Source organism: Diabrotica undecimpunctata, chromosome 10 (assembly GCF_040954645.1).
Source record: "Diabrotica undecimpunctata isolate CICGRU chromosome 10, icDiaUnde3, whole genome shotgun sequence".
Lineage (NCBI taxonomy): Eukaryota > Metazoa > Arthropoda > Insecta > Coleoptera > Chrysomelidae > Diabrotica > Diabrotica undecimpunctata.
In genome coordinates this window covers 56,071,724-56,094,356 of record NC_092812.1, presented here as the reverse complement: position 1 = coordinate 56,094,356, position 22,633 = coordinate 56,071,724, and the positions used below count along the sequence as shown (strand labels likewise).

The 22,633-nt window shown below is 34.3% G+C and overlaps 1 protein-coding gene across 3 annotated transcripts in view; it reads left to right on the top strand.

The window, feature by feature from the left end:
* LOC140452070 (neuroglian-like) overlaps positions 1 to 21,535 on the top strand; it is a 39,257-nt gene extending 17,722 nt beyond the window's left edge. For 2 of the 3 annotated variants that reach the window (XM_072546115.1, XM_072546116.1), the window contains 5 exons: positions 21 to 296; positions 7,711 to 7,980; positions 10,937 to 11,514; positions 12,996 to 14,266; positions 20,259 to 20,451. In XM_072546115.1, coding sequence (XP_072402216.1) covers positions 21 to 296; positions 7,711 to 7,980; positions 10,937 to 11,514; positions 12,996 to 14,266; positions 20,259 to 20,352 — 2,489 coding nt within the window. In that variant the 3' untranslated portion in view covers positions 20,353 to 20,451. Of the gene's footprint in view, positions 1 to 20; positions 297 to 7,710; positions 7,981 to 10,936; positions 11,515 to 12,995; positions 14,267 to 20,258; positions 20,452 to 21,437 lie in introns of those variants that run through there. The other variant, XM_072546118.1, reaches the window with a different exon arrangement.
* Positions 21,536 to 22,633: the final 1,098 nt, after the last annotated feature.

Sequence of the window (22,633 nt, the reverse complement as noted above, 5' to 3'; positions counted from 1 at the left end):
CAATTTAATTTTGTTTTTAGCGAGTCCTTATTTGATCACGAAACCAACAAATCAAGATGTAGCTGAAGGAGATAGTGTCGAACTGGAATGTAAGGCAGGTGGTATACCAGAATCGCAAGTAAAATGGATACACAATGGAAAACCTATTGAAGAATCATTAGCCAACCCCAGACGAAAAGTTTTAAATAATACGATTATAATAGAGCATTTACAAAAGAACGACACAGGCAATTATGGGTGTAATGTAACCAATAGATTAGGTTATGTTTATAAGGAAGTTTACGTTAACGTTTTAAGTAAGTCTTTAGAATAGAGTAGCGCCCAGGAATAAAGGGTATTTATAATATAAGCTGAAAAGAATATTTACATGTTGATTTCCATATTATTGAGTTATCACACTATGAAATAGCGATATAGTTGCATAACTTTAACAAGGTCATTAATACGCTCTGTATACCTAATTTTTAGATTTTTTAGATGGTATATTTCTTTCTTTTATAATTATAATTGTTGTAATACATTTGTGTGAATTAAGCAATAAACTATATCTAGTCTTGTGTATGCTTACATTAACTATATCAGAACATTATATCATTGTATCATTACATTATTATACAAAGAGGAGAACTAAATATCTTATCAGTAAAAAAAATTATAATAATGAATACTATAACATAAATAAAATAAAAAAAAAATAATATGCTGCCGAATATTTGGATATATCCTCATTATGCAAAGAAAAATCTGGTCAAAAAATAATCGCACCACTGGATTCTAACCAAAGTGTAGCCGGAGTCTTGCGAAAGATCAAAGTGTTATCGTGTTAACCCTTTAAGTGATAACGGTAGCTATATATGCCTACCATTTGGCTTTAAAGTTCCAAATTATACGGAACCCAAGCGATTTTGATTTTAATAGCTTCCATTGACTGTAGCGAGTGTCACTGGTTCTCATATTAACCAACAAAATAATATTGGCGCGCATGGCAGGCCGGTTTATGTTTGGCCGGTAAATAGTGCGACCAGTGGTACTCGCCGCCTACATACTTTTTCGTATGAAGTGAGTAAATACACGTGTTAGCTGATTCTTGGTTGGATTTCAGTTGTTTACAATAAAGGTACGTAATAAATTAATTGATAAGTTATAGTATACTTAATTAACAAGCATTTGAAGTAGTTTTTATATATATTTGTTTCTTGGTAATCATTTTATCATAATATTCATGCCTCTAGATTGTCATCATAACCTGTACATAATTTAGTAATAAATTTATATTTCTCTATGTTAACGAAAATTAAGTAATAATATTTATTATTTATGGAGAGGATACTCGTATTTTTTGATTATTGTTTATATTTTTGTGATATACAGTTGCGAAAACTTATTATATATATTGATCCTAATGTCCATGTGCCTATATTGCGACGGTATCCTAAGATCGTTTAGTAATACATTCATTTTCCTTTATTCTAAAGCAAAACTAAATAATATAATTAATTATTTAGATTATTTGTGTAAACAATACTCCTAACTTTTAATTAAATATATTTTTGTAATATACACATTTGCAAAAACTTATTGACATCATACTTTGGTGCAGGTAATCATGTTTTTGAACGACAAGAGCCCACTAAACCGGAATGATCTAGAAGCTCTTGTAAACCAGGTAGCAATGGAGCTGGAATCAAATGATGCAGAAAATTACTGTCTGTCTGAATTTGAATGAGACTCAGATGCTGAGGATTTTCTTCCACTATCGAGTTGTCGTAGCAGCGTTTTGTCATCACATTTGGTTGAAAACATCGATGCGCCGTCGTCTAGTCATCCGAATAATATTCCATCAAGCAGTTATTTGAATGATTGTCATTCAGATGATGAATTAGAGAGCACGTTCGATGATTCCGATGCAGATCCCACATTCGATCCATGTTTGGCAAATCAACAGAGGAAAATGACTGATAATTGTGTTCCATCTGAGAGTAAAGATGAAGAAGAAGCTGAATCCAGAAATGATACAGAAAATGTGGCTAATCCTTTACTGTTTAATTGTGTTTGATCTAAAAGGAAACAGTCCCAATTGTTGTATTCAACTTTTGACTTCAGTGAAAGAGACCGACATTGTAACGTAAACATAAATGTGGACAATGCTACACCTATAACATATTTTAGTATATTTTTTGATGAATTATTTTGCCAAAACTTAGTTGATGAATCCAATTTATATGCCAGTCAGGCAAATATCTCATTGAATATAAACAAAGATGAGCTTAGTGCATTTTTCGATATTCTTATTATCATGGGATTCCGTTCTTTGCCAAGCATTAAATCCTACTGGCTAAATGATATTAATTTTCATGTATACAGAATTACCAACGTTTTTACTTTGAAACGACTTTTAAAAATTTTACGTTATTTTCATGTAAATGATAATACAAAAATGCCTGTACCTGGATCCCAAAATTTTGATAAGCTGTACAAAATTCGACCAATTGTACAGCACCTGAAAGATAAATTTGTAACAACCTTCTCTCCATCCAGATACATTTCAAGCGATGGGAGTATGATTGGCTTCAAAGGCAGAACGACAATGAAGTAGTATATGCCTATGAAGCCTATAAAACGAGGCTTCAAAGTATGGGCAGTAGCGTGCGCAGAAACTGGATATCTACTTGATTTCCAAATTTATCAGGACACATCTGAAAGGGACTCAAATACTATGCTAGGAGAAAACGTTGTTTTAAATTTTGAAAGCAAGGGCTATTGCTTTTACTTTGACAGCTTCTTCTCAACAATTCCATTATTTCAAAAATTACTGGATAAAAAACATTTTGCGTGTAGAACAATACGACAAACAAGAAAACATTTTCCCAAAGAATATTTTTATGTCTAGATAAAAGACTCAAAATGAATGAATCTGATTCAGTTTGTTCCGCTGATCTTTCTCTCTAAAATACAGAGGTACTAAGAACTGACAAGAAGGGAGTTCGACAGAAAGTACCTTGTCCTCTATCGATCTCAGACTATAACAAGTATATGGGTGGTGTAGATTTATTTGACCAGTACTGTTCATCTTATTCCGTTTCATGGAAATCTCACAGATGGTGGATAAAAATTTTCTTTTATTTGCTAGATGCTTCTATTGTAAACAATTATTTACTATATAAAGAACATACATTTTAAAATTAAAAGACAAAAATAAAAAACCCATGAGCCATCTGCAGTATCGAAGTGTTTTAGCTAATGAGCTAATTTCTTCATTTTGATGTAGAAAACGAAAGCCAATGTTCACGATAATATAGGACACCTTCCTATAAAAGGAACAATATCGTCGATGTATCGGTTGTAGTGCACAAAAAATAAAAAAAAGGTCAAATATTATCTGCAAAAAATGCAATGTAGCTCTGTGTAAATCTTGTTTTGAACCGTTTCACAATAAGTAGAGGTGTATTTTGTTGATTTACTGTTCTCATTTAGGTTTACAATTAAGACTTATATGTTGTTCAATTTTACATAGACACATTATTTAATAGATGGTAGCTATGTTTACCAGTGATTTCTTTTAATACATTTTTGCCCGTAAGTATCCCCGGTAGCTATGTTTACCATTACTTTAAGTAAACTACACAAAGCTAGGGGTTAGTTAGATTTTTTTTACAATAATTTTTAATAATAATAATAATAATAATACAACAATTTTTTTTTACAATAGGTTTTACCTATGAAATATAAAAAAAAAACCAAAAAAAATAGTTCTGCTATTTAAAGGGTTTTAAAAAGGTTGTTCGCAACCGTGAAGAAAAAAAACTGTACTAGATAAAAGGAGTCAAATTTATCAATTTGTTAACAATTCTAAGCGAATAAAAATATTTAAAAACAAGTTAATGTTTGGACGAAAAAACAGAGCAGATGATTATGGATCAAGTGAATTTGTGAAAAGTTGTGTAAAACACCACAAAATACAATGATGATTGTATTATTATCAATCTTCTTCATACGTTATGTTCATGGCCAATGTTAAGTGGCCAATAATATTTACGATTCTATAACCTATTCTGGTTACGTTTTGGGTCCAGTTCGTCTTCGTTCTCTCCGACATTGTACTATATCCTGAACATTGCATTTTGTAGGCCCCAGTTTTGCACTCGGTCCTATCTAGATTTCCCTACTATGGGTCTTTATGTTTTCATTTCGATTCTTCTTAGGGCCAGTTTTTTATATTCGTATTAGCTCTTATTTTAATGTAATTGAGTACAAATTGTTTATATTCTTGTTTTTATTTGTAATCGCAGATCTATATTTGGCATCTCATTGGTTTCTTTGATCCCTAGTTTGCATCTTATCTTATTGACTCGAATCAATGGTAAGAGAAAATATGAGGAATTGCATGAACAGGGTAGATGAAAAAAGAAAAATGCCTTATTGGTCGTGCAAAGAGATCGCCATTATGAGGAAGGAATGCATTACCATCAGAAGACAGTTATGAGAGCAAGAGGTAGAGTAGAAGTTACCGAAGCTTGCAGAATGGATATAGTAACTGAACAGGAAGATCCGAGCCGAGAAAAAGAGGCACTGGAGAGAACTGTGTGACAAGTTGGATGAGGACGTTTGGGGTCAGAAGTACAAAATTGTAATGAACCAATTCAACCCTCTATATGAGATGCTACCGGACAGGATGCTTGAGGTTACCCGAGAGCTGTTTCCACCCGGCCATTGGCATGGAGTGCAATGGAACGCCGAAGCTGAGCGAGCTGCACCTTTTACCATAGACGAACTCAACGATGCGTTGAGTGCCCTAAAGACACGAAAGGCTCCGGGATTCGATGGGATACCACCAGAATTGGTGAAACGCTTTTGAAACACATGAATGTACTGCTTGAAACTCAGCGATTTCCGGCAAATTGGAAGATCACGAGGCTCGAGCTACTCTCAAAGGGGGAAGACAAGTATCGACCTCAATGCAACTACCACCTAGAGAGTGGTAGTTGCTCATTGAGAGCGCTGGGAAATCTAATATGAGAATTTATTATTGCGAGATGATTGTCGTATTTCTTTACGAGAATATCTATAGTGGGATCAAAATTTTTTACTTCGAGAGAATCGATTAAATTAAGAGGTTTACCCCGGAGAAAAGATTCTAAATAGATAAGATTTTGGGCTTTGAATGGACGAGAATAGTTGATAAAATGAGAACCATTTTCTATGATCACCATTAAAGTTCGGAACAGAAATGAGTGGAAGCCTAACATTTGAATGATTGCCGTATTCGTGCTCAGAGGGTACCGGAAAAGAAGATTGAACTTTCGATAACTGAGTCAATTTACCGTCAATTCTTGACATAGCAGAGAAGTATTTATTTTCAATTTCATCTCGATTTTCAGTATGTAAGTCGACATCATCAGATTCTATTTTATTGTAAATATCATTATAATTATTAAAGATATTAATTAAATGTTTTTCTGTAATTTAATTCAAATGCATTAGGTTTGGTCAGACAAAACTATTGATCCAATTCAAAATTCTTGTTATACTCGACTTACATGTTCCTCGTTCTCTCTTTTAGTCCAAAAATACGGGATCAAATACGGGAAAGTCATCTATGCCAACAAAAACACAAAAGATTGCAAAGATACTGGACCAGATAATGTGCCCAGCTAATTATTAAAACTCATTGAGAAATATGTTATTGATGTAATGAATATGTTATTGATGTAATGAATATGTTATTGATGTAATCTTTAATCTAATTTATAAGTCACATAATTAAAAAAAAAAATTAAAATAATTGTTAAGACTCTTGAATATATGAAATTAGTGACACAATTTGAGGTTACAAATGGTATGGCCACAAGATGCTTTGTTCAGTTTAAATGTGCTATACTGCATAATTGAGGACATTATGTACTATGTTTTGCAAACTTTGAAAAGGCATTTCATAAGCTTCCACATAAAATGCTTGTTGATATATTAACAAGTAAAAATATTGACAGTCGTTATATGAAAATTATATCTAATCTATGTTGAAATTAAACTGCCAAGGTAAGAGTTGGCAACCGGAGCACCCGTGATATCAATATACAGAGAGGAGTCCGCCAGGGTTGCGTGCTATTACCACTACTTTTAAATGTCTACAGTAAAGCGGTATTTCAAGAAGTGCTCTCAGATTAAATAGAGGGTGTATCTACAATGGAGAAAGTATTTTCACGTAAAGGTGCAAAATATTTTCTACCAATTAGTTATAAATTTATAGTGTGTGTGAGTCTGAAAACATAAAAAATACTTTAACAATTTTAATAGGTGAATGTAATAACTTAATCCCATTGTATTGTTCTGAAGCTATTTTCTTGTGGCATGTTAAAGTAATTACTATTTAAATGAGAATAAGCCACAATTAAAGGTTAAAGTACGTTTATTGACGTTTCAATTTCCACATCGGAAATCGTTCTCAAAATACAAACGTTAGTAAATTAAACAAATTTAGTTTTTTTTACTTGTTGAAAAGTTCTTCTAATAATTTAATTTTATCTGACTCATTTATATTGACAATTCAGACATACATTATACATTTTAAAGTAGACGACTTTAAAATATTAAGAAACATTATTCATCTAAATATTAAGAACAATATTAAGAAACCGTTATGGGCCCAGCGTTATTTTTGCATTTATAAAATACCTTGTGAAGGTGAAACATCAAGGCCATTAAATGTTAGAATAAATGAACATCAATCTTATATTAAAAATAGAGAATTTGATAGATCTCAAATATGTAAACACGCATGGGATAATGAACATAGGGTTCAATGGAATGATTCAAATATAGTCCTAAAAAAAACGGATGGTAAAAAGAGAAAAATCAAAGAAGCGGCTCTAATTAAGCTAAATGAGACCAATTGTGTCGCAAATTTCCCGGCAGAATGTAGTAGGATCTGGTTGCCCATATTAAAGAGGAAGTTATTAAAAGGAAAATACCAGTATTAGTAAGTCGGTAACATATAGAGGATACATCATTTATGTTTTTTAAATTATAAACATATAAAATCAGAATTTGGTGTTTATTGAAAGTAAACTAAATGCACGACCAAATACTTACCATGTCGAGATAGTATTATGAGGTTTTTTTCCTGGTTTTTCCCTCATAATTTACTATGTAATCCGTAACAGGAGATTTTTACTGTCATCATGGCATGTGTTTGTCTTTTTAAAGACGAATTACATGCTATGATTTTTTCTGACGGATATTCTCAAGTTAAAGTTGATTTTATGTAATCGAATGAACTATCTTACAAGTAAAGTCGTCCCAGGAACGCAACTCAACAATATTGGCAATATCATTTTACAGTTGTCTACTTTAAAATGTATAATGTATGTCTGAATTGTCAATATAAATGAGTCAGATAAAATTAAATTATTAAAAGAATTTTTCACCAAGTAACAAAAAAACTAAATTTGTTTAATTTACTAATGTTTGTATTTTGAGAACGATTTCCGAAGTGGAAATTGCAACGTCAATAAACGTACTTTAACCTTTAATTGTGGCTTATTCCCATTTAAATAGTAATTACAATTACCTTAATCCCATTGTATAAGTAACTTCTTTAAGAGTACTATATAAACATGGACCTTGTTTGTAAGTTCAATATTTTTAAGTTGGGCATGCATTTATAGTCTTTTGTTATAAGCTATTGTTAAGTTTTATTAATTTTTTTATCAGATGGAATACCAGAAATCATCGAAGCTCCTAAAGATACTAAGAGCGTCGAAAAGCAGAATGTAAGATTACCTTGTAAAACCTTTGGCTCGTCTAAGCCTACAATACGATGGTTTCGAGACGGAATTGAACTTACTAAAGGTAACTTCCAGATTCAACCCAACGGTACTTTGTTAATTAAAGATGTACATTTTGAAGACAGTGGTAGTTACACTTGTTATGCTGCTAACAAGTTCGGAAATACAAGCGCCGTTAGCCAAGTTGAGGTTAAAGGTAAGATATTCTAAATTTAAATAATCGATAGTTCGTTTTATCATGCATCTCAAAACTCACCCAAGAAGTAATTTTCTCCTCATAAATTCCTCCTTCTTTTCTTCTTAATCTTGCTGGAAATCTTCCTCTGAATCTTTTATCTGTTACATTGCCTTCAACTATCTTTCGTTTCATACCTTCTTTATTTATAGTTATATGTCCAAAATATCTTAGTATATGTTGGTTGATAGTTATGGAGGGTTTAGTACACCAGTCTAGAAAAATAAATAGGTGAAAAAATACGTTTTTTAAAATCGAAGATATTGCAAATTTTTCAGTGGGCTTCAATTTAAAGTTCCAATCTCAAAATCTGGCGGGCTCCAAACTTCTTCCCCCATCACTCAGTATTTTCAGAGTCCGTGCGAGAACCGTCACTTTAAAGGGCTAATACTTATTTAAAATCGTATAAATTACATACCTATCAATTGCATCAAAAAGTATAGGTATTCATTAATAATCTGCCAAAAATTTCAACTTATTTCAATTTAATTAAACAAAAGATGTATATATTTTTTTAATTACTCACTTAGATTCTATTTTAAATTACTAAATTCGTCGTAGAAGGTTTTTGTTTTTTGTTGATCAGTTTTTTGGTCCACCTAATTAGAAAGATATACCATAAAAAATTACAAAGTTTTTTATTGGCAAATTTGTTTGCAAACACTATTTGTTTATTAGCAAAAAAACATCACTTTTTAACGGCGAATTGAAAGACTTTTTTGGCAAGAATAATGTGTTTTTTTCAGTTTTCTTTGTAATTTTAATATTCAAGAATGCATTCAATTGCTCTTCGTTAAATAATTGCAGAAGCATACATAATAGCCTTATTATCAAGGTGTTATATATCGCACAGCCATTATTGCAAAAATTATTAACATTTATACAAAAATGCAAAAAATGTTTTTTGTAATTATCTCGGCAAATTATGTTGTTTGTGTTTGTTTCGATGACCATTACCTTGGTTTTTCTATGTTTATTTTCAAAACATATTTCGTAATCACCGTATCCAATTTACTTATAATTTGTTCCAGTTCTTCCAGTTCCAATACAACCGTGTCATCAGCATATCATAGGTTTTGATTTTTTTCCTCCTATTGTTGGTCCACATCGTTATTCCTTTAAAAACTTGACACATAATGTGTTCACTGTATACATTGAACATAATAGGGTCATCATCCAGCCTCAAGAGTCCACTGCTGAACATAGGCCTCTTCCTCATGTTTCCAACCCCGTCTATCTTGCGCCGCTCTTATCCAGTTTTTATTGAGTCTTCTTAAATCCTCAGTCCATCTTGTAGGTGGTCGACCGACGCTTCTCTTGTCTTCCCTTGGCCTCCATTCCAATATCCTCTTTGTCCATCGCCCATCTGTCATTCTGGCTATGTGTCCTGCCCATCTCCATTTTAGTCTGGCTATCTTCTCGATGATGTCAGTCACTCCGGTTCTTCTCCTGATGTCTTCGTTGGTTATTCTGTCTCGCAGAGTTATTCCTAACATGGACCGCTCCATTCTTCTCTGCGTGACTCTCAGTTTGGTAGCTGCTGCTTTTGTTAAGGTAAGTGTTTCTGCTCCGTATTCTTCTCTTCAGTTCATGAGTCTGGTTATCCCTGCCAATCATAATTTCATGTCCCAGGTATTTATATCTATCTACGAGTTCTATTTCTTTCCCACCAATACTGATGTTTTGGTTGGGTACCAAATTGGTCATGATTTCTGTTTTCGAGATATTAATATTTAAACCTACACTTTCTGTAGCCACAACGAGTTCCTGTACCATCTCTCTTGCCATACCTAGATCTTCAGCTATTATAAGTATATCATCGGCGAAACGTAAGTTGTTTAGATATTCTCCATCTATTTTTATTCCCTTTGTCATCCAATCCAAATTCTTAAAAGCATGTTCTAGCACCGTATTAAAAAGTTTAGGTGACATTGGGTCTCCTTGTCTAACCCCCCGTTCTATTTTTTTGCGATTACTGTTAGTATGTAATCTGACAGTGGTTGTTGCCTGCAGGTATATTTTGTATAATAATTTAGTATATCTATAATCTAGCCTGCATTCTTTAAGCGCCTGTAATATTTTGCTTAGCTCAACTGTGTCAAAGGCTTTGTGAAAATCGATAAATATTAGAACTAGAGGTTTATTGTATTCCACTGCTTTCTCTATTAGGGTTTTTATACTTTGTAGATGGTCATTTGTTCCGTAACTTTTTCGGAATCCTGCCTGTTCCCTTGGTTGATAAGTCTCTAATTTTCTTTCCATTCTCTTAACTAGTATTCGCGTAAACAACTTATATATATATGGCTGAGGAGGCTAATCGGTCTGTAATTCTCTAAATTTGCTTTGTCTCCTGCTTTGTGTAATAGAATCATAGTAGCGTTGTTCCAGTCTGTTGAAATATTGGCGCTGTGAAGGCAGATATTGAAAAGTTGTTTAATTTTTTCAAGTAATACATCCCCTCCAATGTTTAGTGCTTCTGATACTATTCCATCTTCACCCGGGGTTCGTCCACCCGTCCATCTTCACATAATAGGGTATATTATACATACTTATATTGGCGGTACTCTTTACATACAGTTCCTACCTGGGACGAATCCGCATTGTTTTTGGGTAATCTGTGGTAAGAGAATTGATTTTAGTCTTTCATTAATGATGTTATTGAAGAGTACATCACTGTGAGCAAAAGACTGATCCAAGCAAGTTTTCATTCTTGCTTGCTTATGGATTTTGCTTAATTTTGAAGCAATTGGCATTATTATTTCAAAATCAATTTAATAAACAATTCCTACTGTTCATATACAATACACTACTTCAATGTTTTGTTTTTAACAACTTGTTCATCATGTTTGATTTAATTAAACAGTGTCAATGGCAAATCTTTAGTGAAGTTTGGTACAATTAATAATCATATTTTTAGCACGGACCTATATTTATAAAGGTCCAAAAGACACTGAGGCAGTTACAGGATCTTCAGTTACATTACAGTGCAGTGCCATAGCTGACAACGAGCTTAAACTCGAAATTATTTGGTTACAAAATAACGAACCTTTAGATTTTGAACAGGAGCCTAGATTTATAAAATCCCCTGATAATTCCTTGATCATATTGAAAGTTAAAGAGTTGGATTCTGGAACTTACAAATGCCTAGCTCGAACGGAACTAGATGAAGCTTCAGCAGAAGCTTTTCTTATAGTGCAAGATATTCCAAATTCACCAATAATCGAATCAGTGGAATGTTACTCCAGAAAGGCTACCATAACCTGGCGAGAAGTTGGTGATAATCGTTCTCCAATATTATATTTCATTATACAATATAGTACTCAGTTTTCACCAGACACATGGAAAGATATTAGCCGAGTGTCTGCTTGGGAGTATACTTGGTCAATTCCATTGGCACCTTGGAATCAATATACATTTAGGATACTAGCAGTTAATAAAGTAGGACCATCTAAACCTTCCGTACATAGTAGGGACGTATGTATAACACCACCTGAGGTAAGTACCACACCGGTTTATCATTTTGTATTAACGAGACAATTAGTAGCTAAAAATTGCTCGTTTTCCTAAAAAACACATTTATGGTGGTAGGTGTTTACAACGCCAGTATTAATATTTAAATTATTTATTTTATTACTTCTCAGAGATCCTTTGGATTTCGCGACCGTCGTTGGTGACGGACAAACGAGAAGAACGTGAGCACGTAGGGCGATTATCGGTATCTTTGTAAAGTTGCTGTTGTAAGTCATTTTGACTGGGATATAAGAGAAGATCTGGGTCATGGGAGTGTTTATATACAGATTAGGTTGTACTACTTCGATTGGCGATGGTAAGGAAATGGTAGAGTTATTGTGGTATTGGTCTTGTGTGTGATGCGATGGTGTTCTGGACTGTAATATGTACGAAGTGTGTGTGGTATAGCAAGTACTAGTGTTTTAGTAAGTATTCCAAGTATTTAGTGTTGGAAGTATTCCAACGTGTGCCGTTGAAGCGGCTGGACCTTATTGAATTTGTTGTTAAATGGGGGGGTTTTTTTTTTGTTCTAACGGCCCACTCGTGAGGAATGTTCTGTAAGTTGTTTGGATGCCATTTCCAATCCGAGTTGGATATCTAATGATGACAACTATCTGTAATCGAGAATTAGTATTGTACGCAGTAAATTCTTAGAAGTAATAGTGACGTTTCAGCGCTATTGTAGGTCTTCCAATGGTGTACAAAAATGTCATTAGAAGTTACGACAAAGCTACTTGTATTGAAGAAATACCTATTTATCACGTTAATGTAGAAATATGATTGTTATTGAAATTTGGGTTAAATACAATAAATAATTTTAGGTTAGTAGGTAATATAATAGGGTATAAGTTGTATAAGTTGAAAGTTGGAATATTTTGGTCATGTGATGAGAGGGAAAAAGTACCGATTGCTCCAGTTAATTATCCACGGAAAGATTCAGGGCAAACGAAGCGTGGGGAGACGACGTATATCTTGGCTGCGCAATTTAAGGGACTGGTTCCAGTGCACATCAAACCAATTATTTAGAGCAACAGCTTCAAAGATACGAATAGCAATGATGATTGCCAAACTCCGTAGCGGACTTGAAGAAGAAGAAGGTAAAAATTAAACCTCCCTAAAAACTGCGATCGTCGATGAAAGCCGGCAACTCAGGGATTCAATTGTTTTGCTATCAAACTAAACAGGACATAATTCACATTAACGCATTGTAAAATGTTACATTTTACATTTTTATTTTATTTTACATCTTTACAAGACAGGAAGTCGTCAAATTGTATTAAATCTTTTGGTGTGAGATAAAATTCAGTGTCAATGTTTATAGACACTTATAATATTCTTCCGCATTGTAAGAGTTTTGAGTAGATAATTGGAGTTTATAATGCTCTCTTAATACCAAATAAAGTGCATATTGAGCCGTTCATGTATTAGTTTAGAGATGAATTTATTTAAAAAAATATTTTTTGTAGGTTCCCAACAAAAATCCTGAGTTAGTAAGTGGACACGGAACAAAACCCGATAATTTGGTAATTAGTTGGGATCCACTACCCAAAACAGAACACGCAGGACCTGGGTTTAAGTACCGTGTCTGTTTCAAGCAAAATATAGATGGAGCTACTTACGAATGTACAGATATCCATAATTATTCTCAAAACACCTATACAGTTTCCAACCAACCATCATTTCAGCAGTACAAAATAAAAGTTATAGCTTCTAATGATATTGGTGACGCAGAAGCCGAGCCCATTGAAGTAATTGGTTACTCGGGAGAATCAAAACCTCTAGAAGCTCCTACTAATTTTACCTTACTTCTAGTTCCTGATGGGAGAACAGGCTTATTTAGTTGGAATCCTATACCCAAAGAATCATTTCGCGGTCATATTTTAGGTTACAAAATAGAATTTTGGAGCGATGTATCAAATTTGCATAAGGAAATTCAAGTTGGTAACTTATCAAAAGCATTAATAAACTCGCTTGATCCCTACACTAGAAATTACGCAAGAATTTATGCCTTCAATGGTGTATATAATGGACCTTCTAGCGCAACACTCTCATTTAATATGCCGGAAGGAAAGCCTGGTATAATCGAAAATTTAGAAGCATACCCACTAGGGTCAACCAGTTTTCTTATAAAATGGAGACCTCCAAATAAGCCTAATGGCATACTAAGAGGCTATGTAGTATCTTGGGCAAAAGTTGATGCCTATAGAATAGATAAGTTAAACACAACAACCATTTTAGATCCTAATATAACATCAACCAAACTGACAAATCTACTGCCTGATACGAGGTATAGAATATACGTATCATCTACCACAAATGCTGGAGAATCTCAACAGTTTTTCATAGAGAGGACAACAAGTCACGTTCAAAGTATTAAACCATCGAAACCAACATTTACATGGATTCTCATTCAAAGAAATTCTGGAGTAACCGCTAGAATTCGCTGGCTTCCAGCTATCGATGGAAATGGAGGAGCAAATTTCATAGCAAAGTGTAAAAAGAAATATAATTCTGCATGGATCCAATCAATAGTTGAAACTACAAAAGACTGGACTGATGTAAATGATTTAACCGGCTCAGATGTATATGAATGCTTAGTTACGTCTTTAGATGAGAAATCAGTGTATAGGACAGATAGTGACATTCAAGAAATCGATATAAGCAAAGAGAGGAGTCAGCATAAAATAATTAACGAACAAGAAATCTCCAGTGGCGACAACAATGGAATACTGCACAAGTATGTAATTAAGTAAACCACACTTATTGGTTATACATTTTTCCACAAGTTTTAAAAGAATCTTTTTTGCACAGCCCGCAGTGGGTCGGAACGGCACAGTCTGACAGTACGTACAGATTTTTTCAAAAACTCGATCCGCACTTTCCGCCGTCCTCGAAAAGTCCGAAAGAAAGAGTTTCACGATATGACGTACCGATGACTTATCATCTGTTCTGGCAGAGTGCGCAGTAATCGGTACCGACTTTCCGCCGTTTCAGATGAGTTGTTCAAGTGATTAATATAGTGAATGTGTGTGAAACTAATTATCTTGGTGCAAGACTACCCTGAACCTGAACTGTACAATTTGCGGCATCCATCATCATCATCATTGCCTTCCTCCACCAAGCACGTATTCCCATATTTATCATGTCTTCATCGATGTTATCAAGGAACCTTGTTCTGGTCTTCCTCTTCTTCTCTGTGTTTTCAGTGTTAAAGAGCGCTCCCAGGTATACAAATTTGCTCGCTGCTTCGATAACGTCGTTTTCTATAACAAGTGATCGGATTTGCGGCATCCGGAATACTTTAATCACTCCTTAGAGCCTATTGGTCATTTAAAAATCTTCAAATTTCATGTGGGTCATCCGAAAATACTGGAAGAACTTGCAATCATCTTCGATCAAGTCGGGAATAGAGTATAAAACTTCCCTAGTTCCAATGTCTTAATATTTATTTTTTGAATCCAAAATTGGCCTTCCCTTGACTTTTGGCCTTTTCTTTTCTTCTCCCACGAACATGAAACTTACAATAATTTCTTCTTAACTTAACATTGTTTGTTAACACTCAGTAACAAAATTCAACAAGGGTTCTCACAACACTCTTAGCACAAAAAACTAGGAAAAGATCTGTTCCTACCGACCGACTGTCCGCTCTGTACTGACCGAATCAGTGGGGGCAGTCCTCTAAAAATGTGCGAAGCGTATGTACTGTCCGTACCGTACCGTCCAGACCCAGTGCGTGCTTAGTTTTACATTAATGTTTTAATTTTTTAAATAATTTTTTTATAAATATTCTAAATTTAGATCTTCGACAATTCCCAGTATAAACAAGGCGAAAAGCTAGGGTTCGTCCGCAAAAATATTTCCATGAGATTGTTTTACATAATCACTTTCATGAGATACCCCAAAATAAGGTTCAAGAGCTCGCCCAGGCAAAAAGTTGTTTCGACCCAGACATTTTTTTTTAATTTATTGGATCATTCTGAACAAAATAGATCTCTTGTAATTTTTCTGTAAACTGAATCGTTTTCGAGTTATAAACAATTTAAAACGGGAAAAACACAAAATTACGATTTTCAAGGCTCAAAAACTATTATTTTTGAATTCACCAAGAACCTAAATTCAAGTTCAAGCCTTGTTTTATCATTTTGGCTGATTAGTATTTTTTGCTTATTTTATTTTAAAACATTGTTTTTTAATCGTTAAAGAAGCGCTTATAACAGGTTGGGCGCTCGGGCTGCGGCGTTTTGTACCTTGCCTAGTTATCTAAATTATGCAGAATTAATCTTAAGACACCGGTACACAATAGGTTCGAAGGGTGCGTTGGTTAGTACTGGTACATTATGGGCGAGGTCGTTCTTAGAGGTGAGTAACACAAGAAAGAATAGATTATAACAACAAAAAGGAAACGGGGAAGAGAACGTCTTTCCAACTAAAGTAAGATTCACTAAACCAAAATATATTCAAAATATCAATATCACACGTATCGTAGTATAAGCAAAGACTGTCACCTCGGGGGAACAAATACGGGTCTAACCACCTTCTTTTATCTCCGGGTGCTCTGTAGAGGGCTTAGAATATCGCAGTCGAGAGCTCCTCTACCCAAGTCCATTTACTGGGTATGGGCTTGTAAATATTTATCTTCTGAAGGCTTGTATTGAAAAAGACAAGATATTTCTTACATGACAAAAATATAGGTCGAAATAAAACATCAGATTGTAGTTGAATAATATCTCAGCCACAGAGTATAATTGAAACAGCAGGAAGCAGCGCCCCAAGTGCACTAAGCTCTCGGAGGGCCCGTGAGGGACTGACCTGAAAATCGCCAATATTTATATGTGCCGTTCGAGCGATAAATAGGGATTTCCAGGTCAAGAGCCAATGGGAAAATTCGAGGCGGGGCGATGCGCACTAGTCCACAGACTGTGGCATTCGATGACATCCCCCTCCCCTGGAGACTCTGCGGCTGGGAAAAATATTTACTAAATAAAAATACGAAAATACATGTGAAAATACACAAGAAAATAAATGTATAAAAATACAAAGTAAAGTAAAAGAATTGTCTATAGAACTCACACAACACTTATCTGGAACCTGGGGGCTGGGTGTTACTGCATCTCCCTCTGTGGTAGGCTCCATCCACGGTCGGTGTACCATTCCTCTCAGCGGTTCGTATTCTTCTCTACAATCAGGTTCCCATCCACTTTATCCTGGGGTTTCGTAGGCGAGTTTGCCCGGGCCTCCGTGGTATCGCCACATTTCGTGGAGGGCAGGCAGGGACTGTGGCTACTTCAGGATCTCCGTAGTTTCCGAGACTTCAAGCGTCGAAGAAGGCTGACTCGTTGAGACATCTGGCACACGGAAGGCATCAGGACTGCTACAGAGCTCGATGGCGGAGTGTTAGAGTATAGACACTCCGTGGCTCTCCCCATTATTCTCTTGACTTCAACCCATGTTGAAATCAATGGTGTGTTGCGTCCTGTAAAGCGAGCTGGGTCGCAGGTTCGGAATAATCCACGTTGTCGGGCGCCATGTCACCTCGGGGGAACAAATAAGGGTCTAACCACCTTCTGATATCCCCGGGTGCTCTGTAGAGGGCTTCGGAGTAAACGTCGAGAGCTCCTCTACTTAAGTTCATTTTCGGGTTATGGACTTGGAAAATATTTATCTTCGGTGTCTTGCCTTGAAAAAGGCAAGATATTTCTTACATGACCATTTCTTCGTCGAAATAAAAAACACCAAGTTAAGTTGAAACAATTCTCAGCCACAGAGTATAATTGGAACAGCAGGAAGCAGCGTCCCAAGAGCACTAAGCTCTCGGAGGGCCCGTGAGGGACTGACCTGGCTGACCTGAAAATCGCCAATATTTATATGTGCCGTTTGAGCGATAAATAGGGATTTCCAGGTCAAGAGCCAATGGGATGCGCATCGAAATGCGCACTAGTCCACAGACTATAGCATTCGATGACAACACATTGGATTATATTTTGGATTGGCATTGGGTTAACCTTAGATCATACTTCGAATAGTCATTGGGGAAGTCCTGTTTTTGACAGGAACATTAGGATATTTTCATTATGGGACAGCGCTTCGTTTGAGGGATTATCTTTAGAATTTTGCAGACAAACAGACCGACGACAAGTTAGTAAAAAAGATCAGATTGAATATTTTAACGGAATAATACACGACAGTAGACAAGCGGTAGACTCATAAGAAGAATCAATGAATGTATTATCGCTGACGGTTGTTTTCGTACAGAGATTTTACAAAAGGATCATAAAACACATTTATGTAAAAAAAATCTTATATATTCTTCTCTTAACCTAAATGAATATAATGTAGAGCAAAGTTCAGAGTTTTGTGAAATTTATGTACCTTCAATAAAAACCAATATTTTAACTGTATACAGATCGTTTAAGGGTGACTTTCTCTTATTTTTGGTGAATTTTGTGAATGTCGTAACCTCCTTGGTTAGTAAAGCAGACAAACTGATCATACTTGGTGATTTTAATATAAATTTTAAAATTGAATCTGACCCATCTTTTGGTCTAAAAGTAACTATAAACGATTATACTAGAATCACATTCCAGTCCAGTAGTTGCATCGACAACATTATGACAAATTTTTCTGAAAATATCTACAGAGTGGGCGTATTTGATCCTTGTTTTTCTGACTATCGAGCTCAATTTTTATTTATTGACTCTGAGCATAAAGTTGTTGACACTAATCAAACATTTCAACGGTTTATTACTTCTTTTGGTTTACAGTAACTTAGACGTGCACTAGCTAGTACAAAGATGGACTTTCTCTATGATATTAATAATGATCCTGATTTTTTGACAGTCTTTCTTACCGAAACTTATAACAATTTAATGTTAAAGCATTTTTCACCAAACAAAAAAAATACTACAAACTGCTCAAGAAACACCCGTGCACTGGTTTAATAATGAATTAAGGTCTTACAGATCTAAACTTTTTCTTATTAAACACATTGCAGATGAAACTAAGGATCCCGATTTGTTCAAAGTATATACACAACAAAAATTTGAATATAATCGGCAATTGCAAATTGCTAAAAAGTCAGCTTACTATAATTTTATTACTAATTCCAATAATAAACCTAGAGAATGCTGGAAAATAGTGAGTTTCGAAAGCAACACAAGATCCAGTTAGATACAACCTGATCTACCTCCAGACGAAATAAATCAATTTTTTACTACAATTGCAGACAATATAATTACATCTCTTCCCACTATTAATGTCGATGTCCTCTTTAATTATAGAAATTATCCTTCTGCGAGCAAGTCCTTTTTTCGTCCCGTTATGGAAGAAGAGGTCTCTCAAATAATAAAGTCTCTTACTAATTCTAATTGTAGGGACGTTCACGAAATTAATAGCAAAATTTTAAAAGAAACTTACCAAATAGTTTTAACACCTTTCACTCATCTTATTAATTTAATTCTATCAACTGAAGTATTTCCAGAAGTACTAAAACACTTCAAAGTACTACCAATCTACAAAAAAGGTGATTTCTCAAAAACTGACAATTACAGACCCATAAGCATTGTTCCTACTTTTGAGAAAGTGATTGAAAAGGTTATCAAACAACAATTTGATTCCTATTTTGAGTCAAATGATAACTTTAGCAACTCACAATATGGATTTAGAAGTAATTGGGCGAGGTGATTGAGGGGATTGAACGCGGCAATCGCATAGCAATTTCTCTATGCGACTTGTCGAAGGCTTTTGATTACGTTTCACAAATTAAATTACTATGGAATCAGAGGTATCCCTCTTAAGCTTATAACTTCTTATCTATATGGCAGACACCAGGTGTTAGTGTCTAAAGGTCATCTTTCCGATTTTCCATCCGTAAAACATGGTGTCCCACAATGTTCGGTCTTAGGACCTGTTTTGTTTATTATTTATGTCAACGATTTGCCTAAATTCATATCTCCGTACAAAACCATACAATTCGCAGATGATACGACATACGATATATCAGTTAAAAATAATGATGATTTAAAAATGTTTCATGAGGAAGTTTCTACTAAATCTAGCTCATGGTTTGCTGCAAACAAACTCAAACTTAACTCTGATAAAACGCAAAATTTGGTTATGTCTGCAAGTAATTTACACAAAGATCCAGAAAACAAAGAGACTGTTAAACTATTGGGAATAACCATAGATAATCGACTGAACTGGTCGGCTCATATCTCACAACTTAAGAAAAAGCTGTCAAGTCATTATTTGTTATTCGCCAACTAGCAAGGGTAGTCAACTTTGAAACATTAAAAATGACATATTTTATAAAAAGATTATTATATCGCTAAGCGATTTGCTTGAATAAGGTTTTTGTTATAAGCCTGAAATAAATCAAATTGAATGCGTCGTAAGCTATTCTAGAATGTATTTATAATAATTAAAATGTATGGATAGTGTGAATTAAGAAAAAAAAAGTTTTTTTAACCTAAAAAACATTTGTCCCGGGCTAAAAAAAATTGTTTAAAAACATTTGAACAACGTTTCACCTGGGCGACTCTTATTTTGAAGTACCTCTTAAAAATGATTCGGTATGCAAAAAAATCTCATGGGAATATTTTTGGGAACCAACGCGAGCTTTTCGCCTTGTCTAGTAATAACAATACAATACAATTGTTCGGTTTATCTGTTCAGCCGTGTATCTAAAAATTTAACGAGTTATTGTAAATTATAAAACTAATATTATATTTTAGAATATCTTCGCCTGTAGAAACAACCACGACAGCGCCAGATGATTATGATGGTAAGGTTTATCCACATTTCCTTCTACCTCAACTTTATATATAGATAAAATTATATGGATTGCGTTCATTTGCGTTTACTAATTTTTGAAGTTTATTATTTCTGTATGTTTACATTCCTTATTATATTTTGTTCTGTATTGTGGACGTTTTGTTATTTCTTTATACCAGTTTCTGTTTCTAAATTTATGATCACGGTTCACATATTTTCTGTGGGATTCTGCAATTTTCCAGAGTTCTCTAGAACCTCCAATCAAGGGATAACATTTTATTTATTATATCTAATAAATTAAAAATGAAAATTAAAAATATATTCTATAATTAAATGTGACGAATATAGTTTCTGTCCCTTGGTTCTGGCGTGATGTGGTCCCCTCCAGTGAGAATATTATTTGAGAATAAAAGTATTTCTGCAATTTTTAGATTGTTGGGCCAATAATTACACCTTAATATTGCGTTAAATATATATGTAAAGATTTCTATACCCTTTTTGGGCAATTCTTTTAGCATTTTTTGGTGTTTTAAGGTCAATTCTCAAGTAAGTTCTTAAGTTCTTTTGGCGTTGTTAGTCTTCTTGGCTTTACTGATGATTGTTCTGTATTTAAATAATTAATAATTTCTTGATCTTCTTCATTGTTATGTAGTTGGAATACTGTTGCTGATTGTTCAGCAAATAATTCTGATTTTTCTTTATCGCTTCTGGCCCATTGGTTCTGTGTGTCTGTAGTTTTTCGTACTGTTGGCGACATTGTTTTATGTTTTTAAAGATGATTTGATTGGTTTCCTCATTGAATGGTCGTATCTGTTAAGTTATGTCACGTATTTTTGGACTAATTATTCTCTTGCAATTTTTAGTTGTGTTTTTAGTTTATTAGTTAAGCGATTGTAAAACGTTTTATGCGCTGGATTCCGACTTTCTTGCCATTTGGCTCTTGTTCTTATTTTTTCGACAATGAGCTTTTTAATACTTAAATCAATAAATGTGAGTCGTTGAAACAACCAATATCGCGATACGTCCCTGGACAGCGACTACTTGAATTTCTTAAACAATTATACCGCCAGTTTTTATGGGCGATAGAAATATGGAGGCAAGTATACACTACTTTTCCATTACTATTATTATTTTTTTAGATTATAATATTGGCAATACGAATGAAGAGAAAAGGAGCTAATGCCGTTTAAATTTTGTAATATTGTATAAATAAAGGGCATTATTTTACAATTAAATATTTTTTATAAACCTTTTTTAAAATAGTGATGCACCGACCTACGGGAACCAAAGGAATAAAATAAGTCTTAGGAGTGTCGAAAAAAGCTGTATATACCTATTGTTTATCTGATGGATACCTAGTCCAGTTTATCCCCTACAGTAGTGCTAGCACAATAGCACAACTAAATTAGATTTAAGCTTGGGTGCTGATGTAGTATTGTTGTAGAAAATCCCTCTAACCACAGGGTATCTTTTGAAAACTTCTTTTCATCTTATAAGCTGTTTATAATATTGAAAGAAAAGGAAATTTATGCAACTGGCACAGTGCGAGGAAACAGGATTGGAAAGTATCCATTGGAAACATCTAAAATTATTTCTAAAAAAATAGAGGCTCGTTCGATTCGTTTTTAACAAAGAAGTTGAAGTGTCTGTAGTTAGATGGAATGACAACTCAGTCGTAAATTTAATCTCCAATAATTGTCCGGTCCGTCCCATAGGGTTTGCAAAGAGGTACGATCGAAAACAGTACAAAGAAGTCATGCCAAATATTATCCAAGAATACAATAGATATATGGGAGGCGTTGACTTATATGACAACGGCATACCGAATTACAGGATTGCTGTACGAGGAAAGAAATGGTGGTGGCCACTTTTTAAAAACGTAATAATTGATAGTTCCATTGTAAATGCCTGGAAACTTTATAGATTGGCAAATAAGAGCTCCATTTCCCAAATCGTTTTTCGGTCATATATTGTTGTTTATCTAATAAAATCTGAAGATGAACAACAAGAAGAATCAGAACAGAGTGAAGAAGATGAAAAGTCAACTGTACTGTTGACAGTAAACATGGGTAGACCGTCGAAAAATAGATGAAATCCAAAAAGATAAGGTAGGTCATTTAGTAATAAAGCATGCAGAAAATGCAACAAGAAAGTGCAGGCAGTGTTCTAACCATACCGTTTTTTTGTCAAAAATGCCAGGTCCATTTACACTATAAATGTTTTGAGACTTTTCACAAAAATTAAAATTGTGCATTTCAATTTTATATCTCAGTTCTGTCAAAGGTTCGAAAACGAACCATTTTTTTTTTTTTGTTCAAAGTGTTAAACAATTTTT